This window comes from Ascidiella aspersa, chromosome 2, assembly GCF_963924565.1.
Source record: "Ascidiella aspersa chromosome 2, kaAscAspe10.2, whole genome shotgun sequence".
NCBI classification, from domain to species: domain Eukaryota; kingdom Metazoa; phylum Chordata; class Ascidiacea; order Phlebobranchia; family Ascidiidae; genus Ascidiella; species Ascidiella aspersa.
In genome coordinates this window covers 23,678,841-23,704,538 of record NC_139448.1, presented here as the reverse complement: position 1 = coordinate 23,704,538, position 25,698 = coordinate 23,678,841, and the positions used below count along the sequence as shown (strand labels likewise).

The 25,698-nt window shown below is 39.5% G+C and overlaps 1 protein-coding gene across 1 annotated transcript; it reads left to right on the top strand.

Annotated features, from left to right (window-relative positions):
- The first annotated feature begins 1,937 nt into the window (after window positions 1-1,937).
- LOC146164387 (protein patched homolog 1-like) lies at window positions 1,938-24,593 on the top strand. The gene is made up of 28 exons (XM_083382500.1): window positions 1,938-3,641; window positions 6,433-6,625; window positions 10,116-10,332; window positions 10,778-10,853; window positions 11,112-11,212; window positions 11,451-11,574; window positions 11,724-11,816; window positions 12,018-12,139; window positions 12,737-12,884; window positions 13,037-13,180; window positions 13,439-13,594; window positions 14,229-14,327; window positions 15,417-15,542; window positions 16,625-16,743; window positions 17,109-17,304; window positions 17,705-17,947; window positions 18,256-18,546; window positions 19,217-19,391; window positions 19,529-19,663; window positions 19,790-19,968; window positions 20,061-20,280; window positions 20,649-20,881; window positions 21,045-21,208; window positions 21,356-21,472; window positions 21,847-22,095; window positions 22,255-22,576; window positions 23,168-23,320; window positions 23,473-24,593. The coding sequence occupies exons 1-28, from the start codon at window positions 2,424-2,426 to the stop codon at window positions 23,626-23,628; spliced, it is 5,769 nt and encodes a 1,922-aa protein (XP_083238626.1). The 5' UTR covers window positions 1,938-2,423; the 3' UTR covers window positions 23,629-24,593.
- The last annotated feature ends 1,105 nt before the right edge of the window (window positions 24,594-25,698 follow it).

The following is a 25,698-nucleotide window of genomic DNA, read 5'->3' as shown; positions in this document are numbered from 1 at the left end:
TTCTTTCTGCTTTTTAACTAACATTTGCAGGTTTATTTAGGTATATGAAAATCTTACAAGAAATGTTACCCTTGTACGAACAACTTACGCTTCACAATTATGGCACAAAAAAAAAAAAAAAAACTTAGGCTGCGCCAACAAACATAATAAAATAATTTACGTAAGTGGCAAATTTTATCGATTGCGATTTATTTTCGTAACGTACAACATAACAAATTCGCTTTACCTCCTTCCAGTCTTATCGCGTAATACGCTTCCTTAGAAGCAAAGTATCCTATGAAAAACGTCTTATGATGCACAATGTGCCACTCCTCTTTGGTGAGCTAGGGCGAGCAATATAATTGTCCGGAAAAGTCCTGGGTTATCGAAAATTTTTCTCTCGTACATCTCGTAAGCGAGAGAAGGGAAAAAGGCAAAACTTGTCTTCTTGTGTGGTCTCGTAGAGTAGACTCCTCCGAGAGTAGCGCTGCTCGCCAGAGCGTACTGCTGTATAAAGAAAAACTTTAACAGTCTGAAGGCTTCCTGAACAGCCTTGTATCTTTTAAAATAATATACCTAAAGAATAATAAACATACTCGTAAAACAACGGTATGTTTAGTTATCTATATATAGTTTCCATGATTTTATTTTTCGCAATCCTTAAAAGTAAATGACGGTAAATAGACCAAAGGTATGCAGTAGAATTCTACCACATTCTATTTCATTGCGTTTAGTTTGCAACGTAGCTCTGACGACATCATGTGGAAGCATGGCCTGATTTAACGTATTTCCAGTGTTTTAAATTGGATAATTATAGTAGTTTAAAAAATATTAAGCCAGTCCACAATGCGGGACCAAGTTTAAAATTAACACTAATGCGTGGAACGCCAATGAAAAAGACAACTATTAATTCATTACCGAGGTGATTTAGTCTTGTCTTTACGTAACCTTTTACACATATAATTTCAACAGACCAATGGGTTTAAGTTTGTAAAACGAATAAGCGTATAGCAATCAACAGTATAATTTTTCAACTATATTACAAAAATAGTTTATGATTTTGTAGCAAACCCAGCCAACTATGGTATGATACCGAAGCGCGGATCAACTTTCGGCGAGAGAAAAAATGAAAACACGGCGCAGTTTGAGAGCGAAGTGGCGACTTACTTCGCTCGGCCGACTCTATTCATGCGTTATTGCGTGAAGAAGAACAGGCCGCCGCCAGTTGTAGGTCCAACACTAAAGCAGCAGCTATACTGTTTTATCTCCATTGAGCATTATTGAGTGTTTTATCTGCCAACATTTAGGGATTAGTGGTTGCAATGTGCGAGAGTTCTTAAAGCTTTTGCCCTGAAACACCCCTTAAGTTTGGCCAGGAGGATTTAAACTACGTTTGAAGGCTCTGTTTAGAATTGTTTTTAGTTTACTAGAGAGAACATTGGGCGTATTTCGGAACAAACCCACTGATGAGAATGATTATTATCGGTTTTTGTCTAAGTTAACGAATAAAGAAATATTTAGCTGTAGTGTATGCGAAATAAAACTGATAGGTTTCCGGTTTTATCTAGAACTGTAATTCGCCAACAATACTGTTCATTGTGAGTTATAGTTGTGGTCATAGACAACAAGACAAGAAACGACTTGTGTCAGTTGCTTTAGGAAATCAGCTAGTAGTGCTATATTATTGCTTGTTGTGGTAGGGTGGCGTACTTGAGCTTAGTATGACGACAAGTAGTAATTAACAAACCTTCTTTACAAATAAGACTTGCTGCTTCGATACCAGCAGTACAACCATTACGTTATAGCTCGCGGCGCGCCTATGACCGCTTGTAAACTTCACGGAAATTCAACTGCTTATGAGCGTAGTCGCCACGCTCTTCGTTTGCGATTAAGTTTAACGTTTGTAAGTGCCCTTCTAATTCATAAAGTGAGGGCTATAAGATACCTTTTTGTATTTAAAAGCTTTGACACCCACTCTGTTTTATTAATTTACCATTGATTGCTCTCTGACATTCATAAATCTGTTTTGCACTAACTGTGTAATAGTCAATATGCTCGAACTAAACATATTATTCCCAATATATGGGGTGATTTAGTATTGTTATAGTCAAAAGTAGACAAAAGTCGTTACAAAAATTCTAAAAAAATACCTTACAATAACATATTACTCGCCCACTATACAGTTCACATGTATCATGTGTAGTTTAGTCTTGATAATAATTTTGCAAGTTATAGTTTAAAACTGCGTAAAACAAATGTCATTTTCAGATATAATTCAGCGCGAATTTGCCCAAAACATTTTTAGACATTTTTTGTAAAATATGGTCGAATAACAAAGAGTGACAGCTCTTGGTATGTGGATGTATTTGACGTTGAATCTATGATGAAAAGGCAGATTTTACCTTATCAGCACCGCATACAGCACATGCGACCATGGTGTAAACATGGACGACAATCACAAAACTAATGCACATGCTGCCCGTGTTCAGGGCAACAACAAACTCGACAATCCGTTGCGAAAAAATGGGGACTATGTCCTCAACGCAGAATACCGAAGGAAAGGTCACATGAATTCTGATCATGATTTGCACAATCCACATCGACATGCATATTCGATCACGCCACGTCTTGACAGCCAATCAAATGCCGGGACAAATTCTCGCGATGTTTGTGCTGCAGAGGATGTTATTTCCGTGTGTCCAAATCAATCGCCATTAGTAGTAAAGACACCAGCACGAACCGAGGCTAAAGAAATTACTGTCACTGCAGAAGCAAGCGAAGATGGCCCTAAGCGAGGTCAGTCGACTATAAAACTTTCTTCTCGTTCTCCGGCAGTTCGGTCCGCCATTGCCAAACGAACTTACAACGACAACTTGTATCTCGATAACCTATCGTCTTCGTGTAGTTCAGACTGGAGTCTTTTAAACAGCTCAAGTACATCGTTGCAACAACAGAAGGCACTTCAGGACAGGTCAACCAGCAAGAATAATTCGCGGTTATCTGTTGCTTCAAAACGATCAGGCCTATCTAACAGTGGTGGAAAGCGCAAACCACAGACAAAGCTTGCAGAACATCGCTTAGATCTCAGTTCCTTGTCAGATTTTGATATTTCTGTTAACGAACCTAAAATGACCAACAGTAACTTAGAAATGGGTGAAGACGATGCATCTGGTTCTGTCGATGCTACCAGCCCCAGTCGTTCGTCACCAGTTGAAAGCGTCGAAGTGTCCGACGAGGAAGAGAGGCAAAACCCTGACGTTTCTTCAAATTTAACACCGGCCCAAAATGAAATAATGAAGGATCCTTGGGTACGTGCGCCACCTTTAGAACCAAACAGCTCACCGAGAGTGCGATTTGTCACAAATGGCATGCAACCCGCAGCGCAAGCTAGTCAGGATTCGGAAGCAAACCAAATCACGAGTTCAGAAGCCGAAGCTTGCCCAGTCGACGAGCCATCCTTCAACACTCCAGTCAGGATTTCTAAAACTGACAGCCAAGAGGAACTTGACCGAATTGGAACTGAGCAAGAATTGGCTGTCCCTCGCTGCGAATCGTCATCTGCACCGCAGCGAAGTTTTACTGACAGGATTCGAAACGACCTCGATCTACTAAGTCGTCCTAGTTGGTGCGACGCTCAGTTTGCGCTTTCTCGAGTTGAGCAAGTAAGTGAAATATTTACTCGGTTCCTTTCAGGTGACTTGCTTTCTATAACATCCTAGACTTTCTTTGTGTTTACGGGATTTGGTTTTCCTGTGATCTGTTAAAAACGTCACACTTGGATATATACAAGTCTTGATTTTAATTGAATATTTGTTTTGAAGGACAATGTCAAATATTTAAAACAGTTATTGGTTCAATGAGTTTTGATTAAAGTTTATTTCGATTTGGTTTGAATAATGCCCGAAGCGACGTGACACTATTTGGCTTCGGTCGGTTGTATTCCAATGTGCCCGGCGCCACTTATGCAAGTGATGCAATCCCGGCACGTTCCGCCATTTTGCAAATGCCACAAATGGTGAGGCAGTTGCGATGCATGGAAACGACGTCACTAGTACAGTCCACGACAGCCTCGTGAATGGAACAAACGTGTCGCGTCTTAGTTCAGTCTTAATTAGCCAAAGCGTTTTTTTACCAAATGTCAGACGACCACCACTACTTTATGCCGAAACTAGAATTATGGTTTATTTATTAAATTAGATATAACAATCGGATCATAAATGAATATTACTATCTGCGCCGGTTTCGCTACCCTATGAAAGGTTTCTTTGATATGCGCTCCTATTTAGTTACAACACAGTAATTTAATGGCCGCAGTGGTCTAGACGTATTTTTTTCGAAAGGACAATCTATTTCCGTATTTCAACCCAGTCGCTCCTTTAAAAGACCACCCTGCAGACGTCGATAATTAAAAGCGGTTTCGGTTACGCCGAATCTAAACTTTGTCGTGTCGTATAACATCACACTGGGACTTCAGAGTTGTCGCTAATTGCGATTCACAGACGAGTTTCCTGGATTCTGGCGACCGTTGAACATTTGAGACGAACGGGGAGAAATTAATTGAAATTTCGTAACAAATTTGCCAGCCTTTCTTTTTTCCCACATATATTGCCAATAATTCTGAACGTCTTTGGTGTGATCGCACTCACAACTTTTAATATATATGAAAAAGCGTTTACTATAACATCCGCATGCCACCGTGTTAAAATTAAAGAGTGTGGCTCTGTGTAAGCGAAGGCAGTGTATCCCGTTAATAGGAGCCATGAAAACCCACGCATTCTTCGCTAGCCGTGCGTGTAACCGGTGACGCTGTTGTGTTGTGGTGATCCGCCAAACTTTTTGCACGGCGTATTAGGTCACTCGATAATCAGGCAACGCCTGGCAAGAAATGTTGTATCGCTATGCAAGATTGCGCAATTTCGTTTACGTGCCAAATTTGTTAATATTTTTACTTGATTATACTTTTATCTACTTCTCTTTCGATGTAATTTAAGCAGCTTTTTCTTTATTTATTCCCATGCTAAGTTTTCTTTAATGCTAAATTTTGGTTAATATAAAACGGCGTTACACTACAATTTAAGACATCAATAACACGTAAATGTATATAGGGTCTTCGTTTAACTTGTAAACCCTCTAAAAGGAATACCGCGGAATAACAATAAAACGCCTTTTTCGGCCAAACGAAGCGCTAGTCATCACACACTGCCGCCCGTGAAAGCTCTTCCGTTATTAGATTATTTCTCTCCCTTGCATCGTTATTTTCGCGACGATGGACGATCGCACGCTCTGTGGGGCGGGCTTCGGAGCCGACTGCCAGTAACCTTGAAGAAATAGAATCTGCTTTGACGCTTGCTGCTGCGGACCAATTCAGCAGCGGCATGTGAAACGGTGCGCGAAAAAAATCAACGGCCCCGTTCGGTGGTCTTGCGGGATTTCGTGCAAACTTGCTTTTTTTTAAATCTGCTACGGGGTGTGAAAGTTAACTTGTGCTGTCGTGTGCCATCCTTCTATCAGAAATATATCTTGATGCTTTTTAAGGACATACACCATTGCTTTCTGAGAAATAACGACATTTTGTTGTATGCTGTGACTTTGGCATATCAACCCGGCCTCCGTAGTTTTTTTCTGTTAACAAAATTAAAGAAATTTCTTTACCAAACTTCATATGTGTAACTATCGAGTTTTAAAATCGTATGAGCGCCATAAAAGGCGCGATTTGATATTACACGTGGCGGAAATTTACAAATCGTAAACAGAGGCTATGAGTGACAATTAAAGTTAACCTAACTATTCGTAGTTGTCCATCGATTTATTATACCAGCATCAGGTAGCATTAAACGTAGGTTGCAATGCCACCAACATACCACGCAATTTTTTTTATACACAATTGCGCTGGGTAGTCGTTTTTCAGTCGATGATTATGCAAACTTGTCGGCTGTCGGATTAATGCGACTCGGAAGGTTATTCGTCAAGATTTCGTGATCGTCTTTGGTCTTTGCCCTTAGGCCAGCAATTACGATAGGACCACCCATTTTTCCCAAAACCTCTATCCACGGTGTGGTCACGACGTCGACACAGCGGTGATTATTTGGCTGTCACGGGAGCAGTCTTACATGTAATTTTGAACAACGTTAAAATTTAAGACGATTATAGTTCTGTTTTACCCACAAATCGTCGATCATTGGTTACATTCTTTGCTTATAAACTGCACAGGGCAATGTTGTGCTTTCGTTTGACAAGACGGTCTTTGTCCGAGTGTTAACAAGAATTTTTTACAAAACAATTTTTGTATGATTTTCTATTGAATAGATTTGCAACAACCGAACAGATTCGTCTGTGTAAAATTGCTTTCGCTAAAGCAGTATTTGTACCAAACGTGGTAAATACGACCACAGTTATCCAAAGTATCCACGACCACAACTTTTACAACAAACCGCGATGTGTTTCTTTTCGCAGGGCAAGGCCTCGGGCAGCCGATATGCCCTTCGTCTTCGGGCTTTTATCCACAAGTTTTTATTCGCCCTGGGGTGTATAATCCAGAGTAACGCCTTCACCGTGTGCTTCGTGGGACTTCTCTTGCTCGCAGCATGCTGCATTGGTCTCAAGAATTGGCACATGGAAACCAACATTGAAAAACTATGGGTAGAAAGTAAGTTCATACAATACTATTATTAAAATTTGCACCAGGTTTGTTTTCAATGCATGGGATTTTTGTATAACCCCCATCAAACCTCTGTTTGATTTTAAAAATTTTAAAATATCGTGCGAACAGAATCTAATGACATGTATTTAATGCAGGGTTTTCCTTATTGAGGTAATTACGTAGCATTTGCAATGAAAGACTAATTGACAACTATTATTTTCAAAGAGATTCGTTTACCTAAATGTAAAACTAAATTATTTCGACAATGCCACGTATCCCGGCAATTGAAATAACCGTAGATTTTAGGTTCCGGTGTTGTGTCTAGTTCACTGTCTGTAAGGTAAACCGACCGCTTACTATATTCTATTTTAGGGCAGTAGACGACGCTATAACAAAATATAGTAAAAGGCTATAAAATCGATTATGTTTTAAGCGATGCGCCTTCTGCCAATAGGTTCATGGAAAAACGACACAGGTGGCCAGAGTAGCACGGGTTGATTTTAACTGCATTACCAAGCGACCCAAATACACCCGAGGGCGCTGAATTGAGTATTAAGCTTTTATGTGGCCCAGAGGAGTTGTTGCCTCGGCGTACATCGCGGTAGATCAAAATCCAGATAGAAGTGACTTGATATCGAATTAGAAGCCACGGATCACGGAACTATTAATCCATTTTTTGCACGCTACAGATTTTAGATGGGTAGTCAAGCGATCAATGTGCAGTTTCTTCGTCAATGCTTTTTCAAAGTAGACCTGTGTGAAATCTCTGTCCGTACTTCGTTGATATCAGGCAAGCATCAGTAACAGAAAACCAGACTTGTCACTCGCAACATGTCACCCGTTAAATTTGCTCGCTACCTGATGACACCGACGAACGTTGTCTCCGATTTCGAGACGTTTTCAAGAAGCCTTGTCACTTCATGGCTGTGCACAAATTGACGTTGTCATGGGCGAAACAGTTTTAAGTGCATTGGGTGGTCTTACTTACCAGGCCACTAACGGACTGTTTTGTATTCCTAATAATATTCCCTTTCTGCTACGGTGCCATAATTTACATTCTAGTGTCCCATTGGCTATTGTCAGTCGACCAATCGCCTGCAGCCATAGAGCCCTAGACCAACGCAATTAAACACCCAGACAGCTTGACTGAAGTCAGGGCTAACAAGCTATAATACAACTTTTTGTGGCAATTAGTGCCAAACCGTAGTTACACGCACCAAGAATTTAAAATAATCAAGTAATGATGTAATAAATTTGTTATATGTAGACAAAATTTGTTGACCGACCAGTAATTTGTTTTGCACAATCAAAAAATAACCCATATATTATTATTATTAAACAAGGTTTAACTTTGGAACATTTTCTCTCTCAACAAAAAAATTTGACTTCCCACCACGGCTTTGTCTTACCGTTTTAACTTTTGTAAAGCCGCTACACTTCGTTATTTTTGCTATTTCGTCTAAAGGCGCTCATGGTAGTAAAAACATAGTTGCTTTAAACCTACACGGCGATGTTCGGTGATGCGTGTCTCGCTTGCAGGGGCGCGCCTTGTACTTGCGTGTGGTCCTTGCTGTACGACTTCTCCCGAGTGTCGAGCAAGCCCATAACCCTATAACGTTCTGTGGGCGGTTTGTTGAGTCAAAACAACAACACTTTGAACTTACTTTGCAAAAACAATAAGCTCGTGCCAGTAGACACATAGCATTCATTGGCATGAGCTAATTGTTTTTGCAAAGTAAGATCAGAAGTGTTTTCGGCAATACAATTCAGTTGACTGCTTATTTTCAAATATATTTCAGCAAAATGATTTTTTGCTGAATATCAATCTTAGACGTGGTATTGTTATTTCCCTGGAGAATTCTTCCAACTTGTTTCGTTTGGGTCTAGTGCTTATGAACGGTTTGAAAATACAAGTCTGTTGGCAGGACTGGCGGGTTCAATTTCAGGGTAAATTCTTCTGTTCTATGATGGTGGCCATTTTTACCCTGCGCTGATTTTCTTTTTACTGTCAACCGTTGCCAGGGGCGACGATTGGCGAAACGCAGTTTGTTTTCAAAACACCCAATTATTTTTGCTCCCTGAAGTGCGTCACACTGCGAGGAATCTAAGCGTGACGATAATGCGATGGGAAATTGCTCGAATTGAGCTACTTGTGATTCACCTCTATACCCACCCCAGAAGTCACACTACTTCACTGGAGTATAGCTTTAATGTAATTTGCTATATTTTCAGTCAACATCTTTCGGGCGCTTATTTCTTCCAAACATCGCTTTTCGCGTGGAAGATCATGCAAAGCAAAATTTACGGCATCTTCCTTTTTCATTTCAGTTGCTTACCAAGGTTAGCTTGCGTTGTAGAGTTACGTAACTTGTAGGAAACGTTGCGCGGTGGTAAGTAGTTTTGTAAAAGAAAGGTGTCTACTTTCTTTTCTTTTTGTGGGCGACTGCTTGCTTCGCTTACCTTGGACAGATGGAATTGTAGCTGATGCGACGTAGATTACAGGAAACCGCAATGACAGAAACCCGATTTGGATCGCTTCTCCTAGTAAGCTTCTGTTATCACCAGCGCACGGGATTCTATAAACAGCGCTAATACCCAGTGTCGAAGGCGGATCTGCGGCCGATAACAAAGCCTGCTTATTTGTTTTGCTCAAACGCCTCCGACCCGACAGAAGCGGTTCCATCACTCCTGGTGGGCTCATAGACCAGCAGATAAAGAATGGCAACAACGCACCGGCTAATCTCGTTGACGCCAGTCTTCGGTCATTTACGGCTGGCGGCCTTAGTGTTCAGTGGGATCTGAAGCAAATTGCATTTTTTTGCAACATGCGTCTTTTACCCATAAGCTCTATGTAAAAAATAGATACGTTTTTGTGTCCCGAGTGTTGACTAGTTGTTTACGATGTTGGGGTAGGGTTAAACGACCTACATCACTAAGGGTGGGTATTGCAAGGCGAACTATCGAAGCTCGCTGGACTTGCGTTATTTGTGTCAGCTTACTGATTTTAAGTGGAAGCCTGGATTGATAATAAGCTGAAGCTCATGTGCACGAAGACAATCAATCGCCTGTTATTTACTTTATAAAGTTAACCACAGCGAAATGTATACGCCACCATCTGACACCGACCAAATTTCGCAATTAGATGGCCAGTCGAGTCAAATTTTTACTTGGAGCAACCACTTCTTTACTAGAACGTTATATGCGGTTTACAAAGCTCACAATATAATCAGTCGTTTACTACCTACATTAAAACGATGCGACACCAATGTCAACATACTATTTGTGATCTCAGGTTTGCGCGATTGAAATTTAGTCTAATTTTTGCTGAGTTAACAATTTTCGAATTTTCGGTAAATTATAAAATTAACACCTGTTTATTTAAATATCATTTCATATTAGCTTTTTACCTTGTGGGCCTATGTATCAAAATGAATTGACAAAACGTTTGCTATTTTTATAAAAACTGACGACTGGCTTAATTGCTGTTTTTCCTTAGCCGGTGGACAACTGGAGTCAGAGATGAAGTACAAGGCCTCGATTGTTCCGGCTTCATCCAGCAGCTCTTCAGGGAGCACCGGTTCGGAATCCTCAGACTCCTTTAGCATGCAAATGCTCATTCAAACCGGACGGGACGCTGCAACTATTGATGCGTTTAAGTATCATCTCGAAGCAGCCATGGAAGCGACGAAAGTAACAGTCTACATGTACAACCAGTAAGTGGTAAATTACAAAATTACAAAATGTTCGGGTGGAATCCTAACAGCATAGTTTTTTTATTCGCACTAATACTTATTTTGACCCAGTTAACGGGGAAAGCCGTAATGATTTGTGGCGATCTATGTATAAATAAAAAAGTTCAGAATTTTTTTGCCTAACTTTATGGAAATGTTTGACAAATATGTTTATGTATGAACATCGATTGTATTAAAAGTTGCAAACTTATAAATACAAAGGATTTAACGAAATCCGTTTAGCTTTTTGATAAGATTGTCTAATATAATAATTTTCCTTATTGCGTTGTGTCTTCTTTTTAGCATACGATTTATGTAACCTTAGCTAAAACCTTGATTTGAGTAACAAGAAAGAACCGTACACTTACCCTTCTAAGTATATTTGTAGGATACTGTTTTTCTTTTTTGATGTAGCTTTTCTATTTAGGACATGGCGATTCGATGATGTTTGTTATAAACAATCATTCTCTCTGGGAAGCGACAACGGCAATTTCTTTGCTGCTGTGAGTAGAACCTTGTATTATGAATTGACCAGGTCTAGTTGGTTGTCTAAAAACCACTTACTGAGGTTTACTTTATCCGTTGTAATGTTGGTTTCTTAAATAAATAACGAAGTTGACGTCTATAAATATTTAAATTTGTTTTGTTCATATGCATTATTAGCTGAGTCTATTTGTTTATACTGCAACCACGTTTGTTGCTTTCTTAAATAATTAACGATGTTGTTTGGTAAATGTTTAATGCTGTTTCCCTTGTAATAGATGCTGGACAAATTAATTCCCTGTTTTGTGATCAGTCCGCTGGACTGCTTTTGGGACGGATCAAAAATTTTGGGACCAGATGTCCCGATAAAGACAATCCAGTAAGTTGATCTTTAAAGTTTTACTCAGCGTCATGACAAACAAATTATTTTTACGTCATGTTTGTGATGTCGGCTCGAAGGAATTTTCCACGCGAGCTATTTCCGTCACGGTTAAGCGTCATCACAGCCAATTTTATAATGCCAATTTTGTGACGGGATATTACGTACTTTCACGGTATTCAACAAAATAAAAAATCCAGCAGATTAAGTAAATGGTAATTTGAAATGTTATTTCTAGTGGAGTACCGGACATCACATGGAAGACACTTGATCCCCAGGGCCTGCTAGATACAATTATTAACGCACTTGCAGGAAGCTCCTTGTTAAATGATATTAAAAAGTATCGGGATCTGATGGTTCAGGTATTTTTACATATGTTATAACGTGTTTGGTTTTGGTTTATGTAGCCTACCGTTGCATAAATTGAATAACAGTACCGAACTAGAAAAGGCAATACCGTTCCACGTCGACCTTTACGTATTTTCTAACGATTTATGTTTTATTTTTTTAGGCTGGAATAACCAGTGGCTATATGAATCGATGGTGCTTGGACCCCTTTGACAAGGAATGTCCTGAAACCGCCCCTAATTACCACAGCAAACAGGTATTGACATACGATTTTACAAGCCACCAGCAGACACGGACAACTTTGTAGAGGTCCGAGTAGTCAAACCAGGCATTTTGAGAAAGAATTTTATATCACGAAACGCTTTGCATAATCTTGGATAAACAGTGGATATAAAATAGTTCATTAAAAATACTTCCACTAGATTGAGTTTGTTACATATTATAAACATTTTGTTAGCTTCCTGACGTTAAAGCAATTCTGGAGAGAGGATGTAATGGATTTGCCACTAAGGTGATGCAATGGCCCCTTGATCTTATTGTTGGTGGGATCGACTATAACTCGGAAGGAAACATCACTAAGTAAGACTAACTAATATATAATACATGTTTTAGTTGTAGGAAATCGGTTGATATTACGGTGTCGATTCATCATTTTACGCTAAACATGAACAATATAGGTAAACCAACATTGCTTTTCAGTTTAAGCTTTGTGAAATAAAAAGTTGGTATTTAATGTTCACACGCAGTGTTTATCGAGAACTAACGAAGTACCGAATTGGACATAGGCTTGGCAAGTTGTTGCTTTCGTGGCATGCGAGATAAATCTTTGCTTTTTTGGCGTAATGCTGTCAGTAAGAGGAGGGGTTTATTCCGGGTGACTGCAATGTCAGAAAAGCTGATTTGCCCGTCAAATCAACCTGCTAGCGTGCTGCCACTGAGCTGTCAAGACATCTCGTCAATTTCAACTATCGCACGTATAACACCGCGAATAATACTTTTGAAGTGCGTTGTACTGCCGCGCCCTGGCAGGTTAAATGGTTAAACCTGTTTAATCTCATATTAAACAGCATATAGTTATTTTCGCGACGCAATGCCTTTCCAATATCCACAGTTAGATGTCCGAAATATACAAATGCTTTAACAAAATATCGCTAAAACATCGGTTGTTATCTATAGTGCCAAGGGTCTTCAGACTCTTATACAGCTAATGGGCACGAGCAACATGTACGATTTTCACAAGCTTAGCTTCAAGACGATTGCCATCGACTGGAATGAGCAAAAGGCGAAGGAGATTCTTTACGCTTGGCAGAGAAAGTTTGTTGATGTAGGTTTTAATCACTTATTTCAATCATGCGCTTTTGACGTAAGCTTCTTATTTGTTGTAAAAACTAAAAGAGTATACAAGACATATTCAAAATAATAATTAGTTTGGTACGATGGCCTACAAATACCATGTTTTTTGCTTTTTCGGAACAGAAAATGTACAAGCTAAATGAGAAGGAGAATCAAAACGACAACCCTCAAACTCTAAACGCTTTCACCGGCGCTACGGCAGAAGATATTTTATTGAAATTTTCCAACATTAGCGTGATTCGTCTCCTTGGTGGTTATCTGTTGATGGTGTGTAACTTTACTCCCTTTGGTGCTTAATGACTAGGGGTTGTAGTTAATCGTAGAATGAATATCAAACCTATACAAAAGTAGTGAGCAATAATTTTGGTGCACAAATTCTAATTCCTTAGCGTAGCGGTTCGTTTTGGCTTTGGTCGCGTGGCACCAACACTTTTGACAACACTTAATTTCGCAAAACTTTTAAATTTGTTTGCTGACGGATTTGGGGTTGACTTCTGGGGCTATCATGGGTCAATTGTCTCGTAGATGGGGTACGCCTGCTTATCGCTGATGAGAGCCAGGGCATCTACGTCACAGGGAGCGGTTGGTCTGTTCGGAGTCGTTTTGGTCGCACTTTCGGTGGCTGCTGGTCTCGGCATCTCTTCTGTTATTGGAATTAGCTTCAACGCCGCTTCCACCCAGGTATGTTTTAACTTTGTTCTTGTTTTTAGTTCAAAGTATTTGAAATGCATAAGGTAGTATCAGCCAAATAAGGGATTACAACAAAATTTTAATTCATTGTAGAGCTAATTATACAACAACTGTTACTGTCTAGCCATAGCCCACAGTGAATTAACTTGTTTACTGCCTAAAACAGTGGTATATTATTTTTTTTGTTACCGCGTTAATAAAGTACATTGGTAATATTACAAAAGCTTGACAACGGATCAATATTATGTTTGAGATGCAAAACTTTTCTTTTTCTCATTTGGTAAATGACGATTGAATTTATGTTACCATATAGCAATTTAAAAATGTAATCTTACGTATTACGTTTAAAAACAATAAATTAAATTATATAATTATATTGTTTTTGTGTTGCTTCTGTTATAAAAAGTTTATAAATTTGTATTTGAATACTTAGGTAATTTTGCTAACATCTACTAAATTTAAATGAAAACTTTGGTAGCTATCCTTAACCTTTTTTTTCTTTTTTTTCTTTAAACCATATGACGTGATTTTAATACAACATAGGCCAAGTGTCTTTCCCTGTTTAAATATACTTGACCTGGTCTACAAAAGTGAAACAACATTAAAATATGTTACGTTTTAAAAGGTTCTACCATTCCTGATGCTTGGACTTGGTGTGGATGACATGTTTCTCATGGCTCATCATTTTGGGGAGATCGCAGTCTTATCCTACATTCCTTTCCACGTAAGTGACATATGTTTAAGAACGGCAAATGTTGGCCAGAAAATGCTTAATTTTAATTAATAAAAATTTAAAATCGATTCAGTTGTTATTTATTTTGCAAAAATAAATTAATTTTCCGTTTTAATTTTCAACTTTCTATCTTGAATATTTTTACGTCTAACCTATATTTTTGACTCGGCATATAGCAATTTGAAACACATATTAAGCTATATGTTTTGGGAGAGGGGTTCCAAACAACCTAATGAATACAAAATAATATGCACCAACTTCCTACCTTCTTTGCTTTAACATCAAAAATGTTTACTTCAGATAACATATATTGAATCCAACGGTTAAATTGATCCACTATACCAAACATCGTGTACCAGTTCTAAATTTTTCGCAGATCTAGCATGACAAATAGCGAAATCGTATAGCGTTGCTCAGTTGATGTACGAACGCATGTCTAGGGTCGACGAGGGTCAGCTACACACCGTAAATATATATTGCCACCAATTTTTCGGCTATCCCGCGAATCGGATGCCTCGCCTTGAACAGCATCTTCCATCGCAACTAATAGGATTAACGCGTTCAACGGCGTCTTGATTTTATGACAGCGGATAATAACTCACCTCTCCAGTGGAAGGCCTCGGGTATTTACGGGATTGCAACTCGGTTTGTTTGCAGGCCCATCAATCACAAACTCGAGATCTGCCAGAGTCGAGCGCAAGGCGTGTGGTCCTTGTGCTTTGCGAGCATTATACTTCAATCGGCGCCTAGGTCGTTTTATAGCGGGAATTAACTTCATGGCTCACTCGCCCGTGCGCGCTAAGCTTGACATTTTCAACAAACGGCCTCGCGCTTCGCTCGTATTCTGTAAGACTTTCTAAACTTTTCTATCCGAGCGAACCTTAAATCGTCTCATCGGTTCGGTTAAAAGTGTGCCCATAGCACGTGAACATTTATAGCAATTACACTTCAATTTTCATTTGATGCCTCGAACGATAACTAACTTTCTTAAGAAGAACCCTGTTAGGGGAAATTTGCAATCTAATGTTAATTCTTGAAGTTTCCAATAAATGGAAATAACAATGTTTTTTTTTCGTACAGGAGAGGACTGGAGAGTGCTTAAAGCGAGTCGGAGTCAGCGTTATTCTTACTTCATTGGCGATACTTTCTGGATTCCTTTTTTCCCTTATTATCCCCATGCCCGCACTGCGCGCCTTCGGAATTCAGGTATAATCCAAATGCATCACCGTAAAATATTTCTAGACTAATAGAATGCTTGTTTTTTGGTTGAAAAAATATGGCTTTCCCATCCCCGGTCTTATACGCACAAAAGACACGCAGGCAGGCAAGGTTACCTCATTGCCAAACTGCAAACACTGTGTGGCCACAGAGGGAAGGCCCCACGTAGAAGTGGGCGTCACTCAGCGTCACAATATTTCACGAATCTTAGACCATTTCAAGCTGCCTAAATCGTGTCGCACCTGCCGCCGAAATCCGAAACCGCGCCACTATAGAGATCCGATCGATTGGTGGCTGAAAAAGAAAATTTTCGGCGGTTGCTCTAAACCTCGCTTACTAATCCTTGGCGAAAATAACGGTGGGGCTGGCTGGCGCTATTGATTTCTATCTCTGCGGTAGATATAGAATGTTGGAGACCAGTGGGAGGTGATGTTTCGAACATCTATCACAGACAGGGGATTTTAGCTGAAAGCTAAGGTGCGAAAGGTTAAAGTTTAATCTTAGTGCTGACGGCTTGAGTCGACTAAGCAAACAAAGATATAAGTTTTCCTCCTGAACTATCTCCGGTTTTCCGCACATTTAATAATGCTTCATGTGGGTGTGCTGAAGAGGCAACTGAAAGTAATCAACTTAGAATGTTATAAGGGGACCAAAGCGAATTCACATATGGAAGAAACGATTAAAGGACCCACCAATGTATAATATTTTAGGTAAACAGTCAAACGGACATGTATTGATTGATAGATAGAATACTAGACATATGGTTACTGGATAAAAAAAGTAGGTTAATGTATGTTTGACCGCCACTTACCCATAATCAGATGCAAATTATATTTGTATTGAGATATACGCATCTTCCTGGTTTGGCCTATTTGCATTGATCGCTTTTCATCATGCCAGAAAAAGCAATCAAAAGGTTGTGCGATTTTTATAGTCCGCATTGCAGTTAACATAACCAAATATGTATATATTCATATGTGGGAAGATGTTATATACCCTAAATCTATTAGAAATGAATTTCAGTACTAGAAGTTTTTATGCGGTTGGAATAACACAAAGCATTTTTCCAGGCAGCGATCGTGACCGTCTTCAATTTGATATCAGTGCTTGTGATTTTCCCGGCAGTTCTATCCTTGGATTTGAGACGTCGGAAAGATAACAGACTTGATCTCCTTTTCTGCTTTAAAAGGTATTTACGATATCCAAAACAAAGACGACGGAAATAATAAAATGAAATACAATGTTTTTCTGCAGGATGTCGCATATGCGGTTTAATTGAAACTATAAGTCTGCCTTTAAAATCCTGTCAAAATCACACACCGTTAAGCGTGAAGTACTAAACTTGTGAACCGTTGGATTTTCCAGCCGGTCGCCGCTCTCTTGGAGATGTTTAATGTCCTAAACCAAATTCCACCTTTACTTTAAAATAATCTGTTTGATTGTCCGGCAATAAGTTTGTGTGGATTTCGCTGGAAAGTTGGCGCCCGTAAACGCTTAATGTAATACAATGACAAAGACCGCCTGTTGGAAAATCGCATTTGTTGTTCGATGCAGCTCGGCAACTAACGAGGTTGTTGATCTGACGGAAAACCGCCGTTTGCCCCCGCACGCGTGTGCCCATTGTTCTCACCATTCGTGCCATCAGAACGGGTCAGCCCCAAACACACAAGGTGGCCAACGACGGAGCGCCACCGAAACCCGATACCAGGAACCGCCTGCAGCTACTATAACTGTGCACAACACCATTCAGGTTGGTATTTCCGATCGGGTTCGCCAGAAGAGTCAAATTAACGGGTTTTATGGCATTTAATTACGAATGGTTTATCCGTTCTTTCTTTGTACCAGAACTTGCGAGGCATGGCTTTTGCTTTGTCAAGCGATTTGTGAGTGCAACTATTCCAGCGGTTCTTACCGTTTTGTGTCTCGTGGCACCCCTTTCATGGGCTATTAACACTTTGTGATCGCCCTGTTCATGTTTCAAAAAATACGTTATTGAACGTCACGAAGTCTGCTACGTGGTCCCCAGGTGGCCGAGGGCCACGATGAGAAAGTTGAACTATACTATCTAAATGGGTGCATTTTGTAGGTCCATAAAGTTTTATCAACGCTTTCCGCTGACGATGTAAATAAGAAACCCAATACTTTAACAGGCCTATGCGAACGAATCGTACGTCACCGTGTTGGGCCCGAGCAACACAAGCACTACATTTAACACCCCGAGTGGACCAGAAAGTCGAACCCGCGCCCCAAGCCCCAATCAAGAGAACCCGACTACCCCGCCGCCCAAGTATTCAGTTTCGGACGAGAACGCTGGTGCACCCCCACCGCGACCCAAGGTGGCATTTCTTGATGCAAACTGCGCTACTCCACAGGAAAGCAGAGGAGGCGAGCGGGTAAGCTACTATTTCAATGACGACCCACAATTACAAGTGCCTAATGTTGTAAATAGCTAGAGTGGCAAATTGTTTACCATGTGATGTAGTTGAATGACGTAGTATTTGGATATTAAATAAAAGCTTACTTTATCCTGTGTCAGTCAGAAAAATCCAACTAAACGCACTTAAAAACGTAGGAAGGTGATTCTAATTTCTACTACGGATTCTTTTTTAAATGTTACACTTCGTGATATTACCAAAATTTAGTAATATAAGATTGGTGTTAATTTCTAGTGTTTAGTAATTATTATTTTTATTTGTTAAAGCTATACACACCGCGTTCGACTCGGATCACCCCTGCCAGTAGTACGAGAACTTTACGATCAAACGGAAACAGCAACCCACCTACTAATCTGACCACACCAATGGAGAGCGTTCGCAGCTCAACCCACAGCCTGGTCCCCAAACGCCGAGGAAAGAAACCATCGATGCTGTGTTGTGGACCGACCAAGCGATCTGGTTCATTTTACGCTAAGCTGGCAGTCCTTCCCTCCCTCACCCTTAATCAGCTGGGCGAACGTTATTACGCCCCCTTTCTGTTGAAAAACCCAGTACGGGTAAGAATCGCCTGCTCAACAAACAAATTTGTGATTTTATTACCTTTTTTTTAAATGTTGTAAAAAGGCACATCACAATAGAATTAATCCAGGGGTTAAAGTAGAAAATACTTTTATTGTAAGTAACTATAAAATTGTTAGCAGTGACGTCATAAAGGGACGCTAAAACTAGTAACTTTAGAAAACTTAAGGTTATCGTATGATGTTGTGCACAAACAAATATGCAACTGAAATATTAGTTTAAATACATCTAAGGATTTGGCGCGATGGCCTGAAAAAAAATGAAACTCTGTAAAAATACAAAAATTGTTGTAAAATTACATTATTTTTATTAAAGGGAACATGGTATATAATTTACAGAAGCAAATCAACTCTTGGTTTAACTAATATTTAAATTAAAGCACTTCCCAACCTTGTTAGCATTGCTAGTGTGTGATTATTGACAATAACATGTAATCATTTCAAACTTCTTCATGACAAAAATGTACCGACATTTCCGCATGTAAAAAATGTACCGACAATTAACCCAACTCGGACACCGTATTATTTTTTTAATTTAAAATTTAATACGGGGTCTCAAAGTTTTAATTTCCTATATGTGGCAACACAGGTGCAATCGTTTTTTATACCATTAAATAACCATTGTTAATTATTTTAACTTAATTTCCAGATTACAATCCTTGCACTTTTCGGAGCTTTACTAGGCGCGTCTATTTATGGCGCTACTCAGATAAAAGATGGTCTCGATTTTGGCGACGTGCTGCCAAGAGGAACCCGCGAGCGACAGGCTGTTGTGGCCCAGACAACCTACTTTTCATTTTACAACATGTATATCGTAACCAAAGGTACGCACTTTATATAAAACAACTTCCTTTTGTATGTTTTGCAAACTTGTAAAGCAACTATTTTAGATATTAGTTTGTTCATTCTGCAAACATCTGTGTTACTTAACTGTGAGTTACATTAAACATCTGATTTCCAGAGTTTGATTACGCAACTCAGCAACAAAACCTTTATCTTCTTCACGAGCAAGTTGGTAACATAAGTTACGTCATGAAGCAAACTGACGGCTCTGTAATGAAATTTTGGCTACAATACTTCAGAGATTACTTGCAAGGTAGAATATTTAACTGGTGTGTTTAAACAGCAATCGTTTTCATATAAAATTTGCACAACATGGTATATTTACTGTACCAAAAGAATAGCAAAATATGTACTGTAGAGTTTACCCATGTTTAAACAGGATTACAAGATTCTTTCGACGATGACTGGCGCAAAGGTTTGGTAAACGCATCCACTTGGCAACCAACAGCCAGTGACAATACGGTTCTGGCTTACAAACTTCTGGTTCAAACAGGAAGAATAGAGGACCCCACTGATTCCGCTCGCATTGGTTGCTCGGTCGGAACCAATTGTAAAAAGGTGCGTTGTATTTTGCGTGATCCGGTCACCAGAAGCATTTTGCACAAATGTTGGCTTCCTGGGATAACAATTTTAACATATTTTTGTCGCAGATCGACCGGGTTCGGTTGGTGTCTGATGACGGTGTGATCCGTGAAGACGCTTTCTACAATTACTTGTCGGTTTGGTACTCGAATGATCCGCTGGCTTACGCGGCCGCCCAAGCGCAAATCTACCCCACACCTAGCAGCTCGGTACAGGAGCGAGATGCCAACCTGATTATTCCGCCTTCGTCCGGCATCAAATTCGCCCAGATGCCGTTTTATCTAAACAGTACGTAATTCAACTGTTTATCTGTTTCCTTGAAAGTTTATCCCCACGGCGGCGCCGCTTTAAGCGCGCAATAACGACCCCGGAAAAGCCTTTAAACTTAATTTTCGTAGGAGATTTGCACAAAATTGGGCAGGCACAAATGGGGTTAAACAACTCACAGTTTTTTACCCTTGAAAGGCTTACTGTAAAAAAGCTACGTACAATAACCAGCAGCATACTGTTAATAAAATACAATCCAGTTATCAGCGTCGAATATTTTTGTTTCATACTCAGGCTAACCTGCTTGATTAATTATGTTAGAAATAAACATCAAACTAGATTATTTTACTAACTTTTTTTCTCGATGTAAGAGTCTTGTGTTATTGCAGACATGCGCGACAATGAGGACTTTGTTTACGTGATAAAGAACGTGCGTCGCATCTGCGAAACTATGGAGGCTGAAACCGATGTAGCGTCTTACCCAAGCGGTTACCCTTTCACATTCTGGCAGCAATACATTGACCTCCGATACTGGCTATTCCTGTCACTGGCTTCGGTCATCGGAGCTGTGTTTATCGTTCTTTCGTTGGTTCTCTTTAACCCTTGGGCATCCGCAATTATGGTAAGTCAACGTTGAAAAGCAATAAATTAATTAACGATTTGAACTGAATAACAATCATAGTTTTTTTAAGGTTAGTTTTTGTCTTTTGTGTTTTGGTGTTATATTTCGACGACAATTTGCGAATGCGTCATTTTATTTCGTAACATCCCGTTGATATCTACAGGCCGTCTTCCTCGCTATGATTGCCACAGAGCTGCTCGGATTTATGGGTTGGGTGGGTGTAAAGTTGAGTGCGGTACCTGCTGTCATCCTGGTTGCCTCAATTGGACTCGGGGTCGAGTTTACGGTGCACATCACTTTCGCTTATATTACTTCCTGTGGCACCAGGTAAACATAGTAACTCTGTTTGTGAAGGCAACAAAGTGATCTGTTTTTGCAGGCTACGGTATTATTCTAAAAAGTATTTGTTTTTCTTAAAATGAATGGATTATTACGTTAAAAAGGTAATAGTTTGTTCCATTTTGATCTATGTAGGAACGAGCGCGTCGCCAGAAGTATAGGTCATATGCTGGGTCCTGTAGTAGATGGTTCAATCTCCACATTGCTTGGTGTTATCATGCTGGCTGGATCCGAATTCGACTTTATTATCAAGTAAGTCGCATTATTTTAGCTTTCCTCTAAAAAGTTTGCTGATACAGTTAACTTCCTATAAAGCTTTATTTTTTCCTCGATTGTTGAATAACAAATGATATGCAGACATAAAGCCTTTTAGCTCTATTAAATTATTGTGACTGATTTATATGGTGACGTGTAATATATCTGCCTAACCTAGTGTATAAAAGGGTTGTTTAATGACTACCTAGTATTGTCAAATTCAACCAGTAAATTATCTAAAATAAACTTATTACGTATATATTACGTTTAATAGTTGCTAAATGAGGTTTTAGCACAACCAAAGCTTACGAAGCATATATACCAATAAAACAGTCCAGGAGTGTTAAGACATGCGAAATCGACGTTTCCAGGTACTTTTTCCACGTTCTCGGAATCCTCATTCTTCTGGGGGTCATCAATGGCCTAATCCTGCTGCCGGTGTTGTTGTCGCTTATTGGCCCCCCTGCTGAAGTGATCCCGGTGGGGGGAGGGGCCCGTCTTAAGACCCCCACACCGCCCCCATCGCCACCCTGCGAAGTAGAATGTTTCTGCCATCATGGTGGAGCAGTGAGGTCAAGGGTCAACACGAACCACAGCAGCAACGTTTGCCATTGTGCTCGGTAAGCGGTGGTGCTCACTGTTTTCTATTAACTAAGACAAAACGGACACAATTTTGACATGGATAACTAACGAGCAAGACATGCACTTTAAATTTTATATTTCTTGTTAAATATTTTTGAAACTGAAAGAAACATGTGTCAATCCTACTTCTTCTTCAGTTGCATCGAGTCCCGTCGTCGTTGCGTCCGCCATGATCACGTGACGTCACGTGACGACTTGAACGTACGTCACCAATCCAATTACTCGGGCCGCCATGGCCGACATACCGCCCCGTACGGACACCGGTTCGATCACCGGGACACTGCCGGGGCATTCCGACGGGTTCGCGGTGGCCAAATGCCGAGGCCCGGCCAACACCACCCCCACTCGATCCCCCCCATTTACGAAGAAACAGAGCCAAGTGTGTTTGTGCATCCGAGGAATGACTTTGTGATGTACTCAAGAGAAGGCGCGCGGCCGTCGCATAATGATCACTGTGAGGTAACGACCACATGCTATTTCCTGTATGTATGGTATTAATGACATTGAAAGTGCCTCTGTTGTGTGCGGTGTTGAGTTCAGCTTTAAGTGTGTTTTAGCAAATCACCGATTTTAACCGTATAATATCCCATACAGCCAGCCCCAAATATTAAATATCATCAAGACCAAAGTACCTTTATGACTGGAAATCAACGCTTTTCTTTTTGTTTCTTAATCGCCATAAAATCTATGTGTACATTTAATATCTGGCTAAAAATATATTTATAATTTTAAAATTAAAAAAGAATCGTTTGGTAAGCGGTTGTGTTTATTACGTGTCAAAATAATTTTGGAAAAAGAAAGCTGGTAAAATAACCTTCGAAAAAGAAAACCTTCATATTTGTTAACTTTAAAACGTTTAGCGACTTACGTAGAGTCGCAAATAAAATGTCACTACAACCGCAATATCGCATTGAACAATGCATTTGAATCGCAATATTCTTAAGTTATTATTTTTTAGTTATTTTTGAAAAGGGACTCATCAGAGTTTAAAGCTTATAATTTTCAGCAATCTAACTGGGTATTTTTTATTTTTTCGTCGATCATCCACAGTCCGTTTCAAGTCAATTCGAATTTCACCCGATTCACCCGGATCGAGACCAGCCGGCAGCTGCGCCAGAGAGCTCTTATCGCGACCGTCGGCAACACATTGCAACATTGAGTTCATCTGTTACCGTCAATCTACATACACCTGTTGCCGGATCGGTGAGTGAATTTTTTGACTTTGTAATCGTTTCTTGCACTTTTGTGTAAAAGTTTTTTTGTTGAACTTCTCGGTTAATCGCGCTCTGTTTTGTATTTCAAATCACAAAACCACTTCTGCAATATTGTACGAATCTCTTATCTTACATCAACAGAGCTCGAGGTCTTTCTGCGAGCACAGCTCATCCAGTAGCGACTGGCAACAACATGGAAGTGGTACCCGGCAGCATTGCGAAAGTGGACCTCTCGAACAAGGGACTTCGCCTCATCGGAGATTTGACATCTCAGCGCTCAACAAAGTTCACTCTTAACTCCCGCCACAAGCAAATATTACCGTGGGATATTAAAGTACCTATAATAATCAATTCTAATTCTTTCGGAATGCTGTGAATATCCTTTAAACAAAGCCACGTTGTTTACCTGAACGTGCATCGACGCACGGAGAGATGTTTATTCGGAATTTTCTTCCTTGGTGGTATCCGCCAAGAAAGCCTCGTCTTTCTTCAAAAGTCCATTACGTGTCTAAGCATGATGATATAGTGGCAGAAGGTGTACTCGCTATACCCTACCTTTGTCAGTATTCCAGCACACAGTTTGAATGCAAAACAGAACAACCCGTGCGGATTAACGCACGAATATTTGGCCTCGTGAAAGAGCATTGCTTTGACTGCAACATCGTTTTCAGCTTTTTAAAAGTAAATATGCTCTAGGTTTGTTTTGGTTGTAAGGCACGCCCTGACGAAAATCAGGCCACAAGAGTTTATTACCTTTAGCAATACCCTTTTTATTTATACACCAATTTAACACACTTCGTAATTCCTTAATTGTTAATCAATCATATAGTTATCACTGCCAGCGCATATGATCTTCAACAATCATCTGTAGACACCAGCATCAGCAGTGACCAACGCGAACTATCGCTCTAACTTTGCGCCTCAGTTTTTTTTTTTTTCAATTTGCCATCATTACGTGCAAAATCATGTTCGTCAGCAGCTTATGTTCGTGCTGCTTTGGTCACGCCTCTTTGTTGTTTTTATCGAGCCATTTTTATTTATTATACCAGCCGATCATCTTTGATTATTTGATTTCACATGTTGTACGTTTTCACTCGTCGTATTTGTTCGTTCTTCATTGGCCGCGACGTCGCGCTCTTTTATTGTGGCAGAATGAACTCGATTTGATTTGCCCGCCCCACCTATCGACTCTTACCATATCGACTCTGCTCAACTTTTTACATTTCAATATGTCGGAATATAATGTTGTTGTGTACGAGCGAAATATACCTCATGTTTCATTTGCAAATGTGTCGGGCGTTAATTTGTGTCAGGCAACTTCCGTTAGATTTCATACCAATTACGTAATTTGTCTAAAAAAAGATTGAAGTGCAAGAAGACCATGTTGACTATATCGATGAGCTGTATTTTTACTCAACGTTGGGAAATTTAATTAGTATTAATTGTAATCATTTTGTTTTGGGGCAAATTGACCTTCCCGGTTCGTAATGATCTGTGCTTCGGATCACAACACATATAGCTAAAATACTTATATATTTAATATCGGATCAGAAGAAATGCACTCCTAGTATTGAGCGTGTATTTGTCATATGAAGTATCCACTCTAATCAAATAATGTCGGACATCTTCATTTGAAACGAGTGTTTATAAAGGATTTTAAATTTCATTTATTTCAAACTAGTAAAAAGAGGCACACATACTCATTTTACCTAAAGCATCGCAATAATAACAACACCCAAATAAAAAAGCACATCTATATCAAACAAATTAAATGTTATTCTACGAACACTGAAAAGTAAACACACAAATAAAACAAACCGTCACAAATACAGCACTAAGTAAACCATTTGTCAAAGTGAATAAATTAAACCATTTTTGGAAGAATTGCAAAAGTTTAAATTGTTTAGCTTACTTAAATTAATGATAATTATCGTGTTTTACACATAAGGCCTGCATAATCAAATGTTTACTAGCGTTTGAAAACCGCTATTCTCATTTTGATAACAGTTCAGTTCAATCAATAAAGAAGTATAACAATGAACCTCCGACATATCCAACGTATAAATCAATAAGTCTTAAAGAGTCGATATTAATTTTGCACGTTTTCGTTGTTTAATGTGTGATCTATACGATACTTAAAAAGCAATACATAATATTGTAAGTCGTGTATTGCTAATCAGATTAACATTTAAAATACATTGCTAGAAAATTGCCTTTCTACTGAAAGCAAATCAGTTAAATATGCAATAACTGCCTTTTAAAATTCCTGCCTATGCGCTACACATAACATTATAGTGACTGTACCTCACTATAAGCATAATCGTATAATTATATCCCATTATGAGGGAATTTGTTTTTATATATGAT

Bases quoted from the DNA above. Each gene is read 5' to 3' on its own strand.
- LOC146164387 (XM_083382500.1), top strand. From the start codon at position 2,424: ATGGACGACAATCACAAAACTAATGCACATGCTGCCCGTGTTCAGGGC. The intron at 10,333-10,777 runs GTAAGTGGTAAA...TTTTCTATTTAG, and splicing joins ACAGTCTACATGTACAACCA to GACATGGCGATTCGATGATG. The intron at 14,328-15,416 runs GTAAGTGACATA...TTTTTCGTACAG, and splicing joins TATCCTACATTCCTTTCCAC to GAGAGGACTGGAGAGTGCTT.